At 33.6% G+C, this 5,813-nt stretch overlaps 1 protein-coding gene across 1 annotated transcript; it reads right to left on the reverse strand.

Annotated features, from left to right (window-relative positions):
• Positions 1–1,661: 1,661 nt before the first annotated feature.
• On the reverse strand, positions 1,662–3,880 carry LOC114534619 (signal recognition particle 9 kDa protein-like). The gene is made up of 3 exons (XM_028556085.1): positions 3,747–3,880; positions 3,553–3,621; positions 1,662–2,215 (listed from the first exon to the last, which is right to left on the reverse strand). The coding sequence occupies exons 1-3, from the start codon at positions 3,816–3,818 to the stop codon at positions 2,126–2,128; spliced, it is 231 nt and encodes a 76-aa protein (XP_028411886.1). The 5' UTR covers positions 3,819–3,880; the 3' UTR covers positions 1,662–2,125.
• Positions 3,881–5,813: the final 1,933 nt, after the last annotated feature.

Below are 5,813 nucleotides of genomic sequence, written 5' to 3' on the forward strand. Positions count from 1 at the left end.
AAAAAAAAACGATGACAATGCAAAGGAAATAATTTTCATGCAGACTCTTAGCTGAGGCATGACAATTAAGTAAAATGTTATAATTATTAATTGGACTTTGAGTGTTGCACGTAAATCAAGGAGAACAAATTGTTGGACGTAAATCAAGCACAACTTCTACCCACGTCAAACTTGCATGCGGTATAACTTTGAAAGCTAAAACGGACAGCAAACTCTCACAAACAGCTCTTTAAATTAAAGGTTTTCACAGTGACAACAGTGAAATGTATATTGTAAACGGTAAAGGAATGAGTGCAAGTTCTAGATAAAGCCTCGAATGCAAATCAGCTTGTGCAAATAAGCTGCATAGCAAGCTGCCATTAAAGGCTGTTTTCGCCACTGTCGCGTTTTTTGCACGTACGTACACGCACGTAAAAGCTTAAAATCTTCCAAGTTGTTGTATAATTGCAAGTTAAAAACTATGATTATTAGTTATTATTATTCCCATTACTTTTGCTGAGTTTAGTGAGCTAAGATTAAACATTTGACTACTGAGACAGAGTACTGTTAATGATGAATTTAAAAAACCAAATAGTTTGAACTCATCAAACTATGTAATATGTTTACTAAGCTATACATGACATCAAATGCATGTGCTTCAATTATACTACCTAAAATATTACCTAACTCTCGATTTTTCGATCTATGGACCCCACACACAAATTCTCTTGAAAAAAGCCCTCAGGTCGGAAACGCCGAGAAGTTTTCTGGTATATTTAAGGCAATTTCTTAATCACATTTGATGAGAAACTATTCGAGGATTCTACCACGCAGGCACGCTGTTTCCTGGTTATTTTAGGACACATAATAGAGTAATTCAACACAACACAAAACTGGTGACACGATGTCGCGGTTTAAGGAACTGTTCAATAAACTAATTTAAGGAACGATTTAACGGACAATTGAATTTATGCGTGGCAGTATCCGAAGCTGCCTAAAAAGAAATTTGAAAGGTCTTACCAGAAGACCAGAATTCATTGGGAAACGAAAACGTTTACTTGAAGGGCACTACTTCTACCCTATTAGGTGAAACCATTTAAAAAATGTCCGTTTAGTTCAATTTCTTTGTGAAGTATATATTCGTTTTTGTTTCGTTTCAATTTGAAATTAAGATTTTCAACATTCAACTCTAGGTTGGATATGCCATATTGATATATCAAGATTTTATACCAGAGGAGGCACTTGATTTACTTAAAGAAACTTTAAATAACTCCATAATGGCAAAGTGTCTAATTGTACCTTGTCCCTGATATAACAAAGATAGTTCACATCAATTTTTTGCCTCTTATGAGCAAACGTAAGCTTGTAACATATTTGAATTCTGGATGAATCATGTGAGTGGATTATTTGAAAACATGGAGAAGACATGAAACTAGTTGTCGAATGGAAAATAAAATCATTTCAATTAAGTATTTGTTTTGGAAAGTATAACACACCTTGCTCTCGAATATTTGTGAACTCAATTATGCAGGAAAATTACAAATCAAGAATTATTTTTATGTAAGAATGAATTACGATGAATTCATTTTACGTAAGATATTAAATGACTGAGGGTACGGATTTAGAAAAAGACTTGGATAAATGATGATGTCACTATAAAGCACAATATTGTTCAAATGGCTGAAATGAATTTCACAAGCGTAGAATACAACTGATTTAGGATTTCTTAATTCATACAACATCAGTCTGCAATTAAGAGCTGTTCAGGAGTATAAAGCTTTACTTTAGGTAATTAACCCACTGCCCCATTGGTACAGAGAAATGTTTACTCTTTGAACCAAATACATTGCATTATCTACAAATGGTGATATTATTTATTTTATTACAGCTTTGAACTTTTCATTATAAATGTATTTAACATTCATTCTCCCTTTGCTTATTTTGCACCCAACCCCAGGTATGGGGAGAACTGTCTGTGCTCCCCCCAGAATGGCCCTGATTACTTTCACCCAACTTGTCCATAATTATTTACGATTATCTTCAAATATTGCTAAATCGTGACGATCTAGTTATTTAGGATTCCTCGCCCTTCTGCAATATTTGAATTCCCATCATACAAAAGCAATTATCTGCCTTGAAACTGATGTTATTTCGAAGCCATGTGTCTCATTAAAGTAAGGTTTAGTTTCTCCAATCTTTTTAGATCTTGCTGTTGTTCAGTTCTGTACTTCAAGCACTAAGAAACAGGATGATGTTATACAGTCAGTTTTAATTCTTCTTAAATGTTCATACTCATTCTGATGAATCATCATAAAGTTAACTTTGGCAGGCATTGTGATGTATTTTGTGGGCTAAAATGATAAATTTGAGAGGCTGAAATATATTTTAGCCTGCTGATCTGAAGTGCTTACCCCTTGCATATTTTTTATACAAAAATTGCCTTTTAAAGAGTTGATGTTTGTGGGCATAAGTGTGTTTTTGGCCCTCCTCAGAAAACATTTTAGCCCACCTTGGAACACATTTAAAATAAGTTTGGAGTTAGGCGAACACCACATTTATGCCCATGAACATCAACTCTATTGTTATATTTTAATTAGGATGTGGTTACCAGTGTTTTACCTGCACCTACTTTGCATCTAACTGCCCATTATTTTCCTATCAGTTTAAACAAGTAGAATAATTACATTTGTAAATTTATTATTGCATGTACATTGCATATTGAATTCAACCTGCCATGTATTGAATCATTCGGGAACATTCTTTCCAGTGTATTTACATACATTTCATAGTGCAGAAATAAAATCTTGTAAGCAATAGAATTCACTTTAAAGTTTATCATGTACGTGCACCCTTAATCCCTCATTTTTCAGAATGCAATAGAATATTCTGGTCAGGTTAACATATGTTGCAGATGTAAGCTTAGGGTCTAAATTAACATAAAAATTACAAAGTAAACTTAAATAATTTAAATGAATATTCTTATTGTATATTTTATCAAGAATATATGTTGTAGTTTTGACATTTTATGCTTCATGTTTAAAAGCTTTTCTGCTTGCTTTATTATAATCTCCAAGCTAACCAACGGTGTTTTTTGTTTATACTATTGAAAAAGAATATATGAGGATATATATTGAACATGTGTATGACACAGATGAATTAATGCTGTGATATGCTGCTAGCAGAAAAACAATATTGAGCTTGTAAACTAAAGGTCAAAGGTTCAATTTCTACTGTGGTCAGGCTAGTACTTTAGCTTACAGGGTCACAACCAGCTGAATGATAGAACAAACCTATACCCTCTCAATTTCCAGTGTTACCAAACCCAAGTTATTCTACAGGAATAGTCCACAGCAGTAAATTATTTTATAGCCGAACGCCAAAAATCTCACCTAAACAGATACTGGGGATTGCTCTTCTATCAATAAAACTTCAAGATAATCAAAATGACTGAACCACCCATCTTACCAAGAAGATATAAGAATTATTAAATAATGCCACCATACAGCATAGCTGATCAAAAATTTTGAATGCTGGCATATACATCAAAAACAAAAACAGTAACACAATACTCACAACTTTGTCATTTGTCCCCTTCAACACCAACTTTCCTTCACAATTGCGATATTTTACAACAAATCGAAACTAAATCAAAAATTAAGTTCAATAGGCTGTGTTTAGCTACTTTTAGCAGTGACACGAAGAACACGTGTACATACACAAGGGCAAATAAAATCGGAAATTTGAGAGAAAATACGATAAATTCTCACCTTGCTTGGTTCTTCGAGACATAGCTGTTCAACTGCTTTAACATACTCATCCCAGGAGTCGATATAAACCATTTTAATAAGGGAATTATTAAGAAAACTCGTGTAGAAATCTTTCAATGAAGAATGATTTCTGATTCTTTAGAATATTCCAAATACTCGTTCCAGTCCATCAATGCAACCGGCAGTCTAAGGTTGCTCTGGGTTTATGTCACTGAGCGCGATAGGTCAGTGGAGTAAGCAAATTTAAATGCATGGCCAAATAAGAAATATTGGGAAATAATAAAGTAAAACCTTAGGTAAAACCATGAGACATATTCTGTTAATATTGCAAAATTAAATCAAAACCACAAAATAAAACGCGTATCTCTTTCCCCATGGTGTTCAATATTGTAAAACACGCTGGATAGTTTTAGTTACTGGCCTTCGTTTCTGCCTTGCTACCTTTTCATGAATAAGCAAATAAAGCAATTCTTGGAAAAAAAGGTGACTTTGGTCTTGTTTTTTTTTGGAATATCAGGCGATTTCTCAAACATCTAAAGACTGGATCGCAAATGTAGCTATATGGTGTATTGCACAAGAGTGAAAGAATGTTTTTAGATTTTGGATGATGATTTTGCGGCTACACAGTGTCCAAATATTGGCAGAACTTGATTGAACTTGTTTTCCATTTAGCCTTGGTTCTGGGTAATGTCGAAATAGTTTGCCGGAAATTTGTTCTGTTTGTCTGAAAATCGCTGAAATATTACCACGAAGTCATTTTTAGCACGAAATTCCACACTTACCAAGAAAATCACTTTTTATCATTGCAACGAACGCGTGCACTTTCTTAGGCATTTTTGTGGTACATACTATATCAATCTTAATCTAACATGTTTGTGAATAAAAAATTATATAACTGCAGCATGCGGCGAATATAATTATGATTCTAAATTTCTAAGAAGAGGGGAAAAGGTATTTTGGAAATTCAATGCGAATTTTACTCTCTGAGTTAAAAATTAAGGATGGGAACGAAAATATTCATAATTTATACACAAAAGAGAAAACGTTTACCTACTGGTAGTTGATAAACATTGGGCGTACATTAACAGAATATCTTTTAGCCTGTTTTATATTTTGTAACTTTATTTTATTTACCACAAATGTAAGAAACAGGTTCTGCAATCTTCGTTCTCTGATATGATAAATATTCAGGATCAGTCAGTAGCTCATTGTTTTTGTGATGAGGAAAATGAACTCAATTGGTAGAACGTGCCAAGACACCAGACAAGGAAATTGATCCTGTATGCTTGATAAGTTCAACAAACATAAATGTAAATAAATGTACTTGGACTTAAACAATCTGTGTTGGCCCAAAAGCCTTAATTTAAGTCCTGAAGGTATTCAAGTTCCCACAATAGCAATACGTATAACACTAATACAGACAAGTGTTGCTTTATTTAATGCAGATTAACCGAATATAGTTGACATTAAATCAAATCGGTAAAAGTAAAACCTTGGGTAAAATCATGGGACAGATTCTGTTAATATTGCAAAATTAAATCAAAACCACAAAATAAAACGCATATCTCTCTCCCTATGGTGTTCAATATGGTAAAACACGCTGGATAGTTTCAGTAACTGGCCTTCGTGCCTTGCTACTTTTTCAAAAAAATAAGCAATTTTAGGATACTTTTGAAATCTTTTAAAAAAGGGTGACTTTGGTCTTGTTTTTTCGGAATATCAGGCGATTTATCAAACACCTAAAGACAGGATCGCAAATATTCATGGTGTATTGCACAAGAGTGAAAGAATATTTTTAGATTTTGGATGATGATTTTGCGGCTACACCGTGTCCAAATATTGGCAAAACTTGATTGAACTTGTTTTCCATTTAGCCTTGGTGAAATAGTTTGCCGGAAATTTGTTCTGTTTGTCTGAAAGTCGCTGAAATATTACCAGGAGGTCATTTTGCTCACGAGATTCAACACTTACCTAAAGCCCACCACATACCCACCGCAGATAATAAGAAAATTACTTTTTATCATTGCAACCAACGCGTGCCCTTTCTTAGGCATTTTTGTAGTACAT

Source organism: Dendronephthya gigantea, unplaced genomic scaffold, assembly GCF_004324835.1.
Source record: "Dendronephthya gigantea isolate DGI-Jeju-01 unplaced genomic scaffold, DenGig_1.0 000103F, whole genome shotgun sequence".
NCBI classification, from domain to species: Eukaryota; Metazoa; Cnidaria; class Anthozoa; order Malacalcyonacea; family Nephtheidae; genus Dendronephthya; species Dendronephthya gigantea.

Bases quoted from the DNA above. Each gene is read 5' to 3' on its own strand.
- LOC114534619 (XM_028556085.1), bottom strand. From the start codon at position 3,818: ATGGTTTATATCGACTCCTGGGATGAGTATGTTAAAGCAGTTGAACAG. The intron at 3,622-3,746 runs GTGAGAATTTAT...TTTTTGATTTAG, and splicing joins GTCTCGAAGAACCAAGCAAG to TTTCGATTTGTTGTAAAATA. The intron at 2,216-3,552 runs GTGAGTATTGTG...CCTGTTTCTTAG, and splicing joins AGGGGACAAATGACAAAGTT to TGCTTGAAGTACAGAACTGA.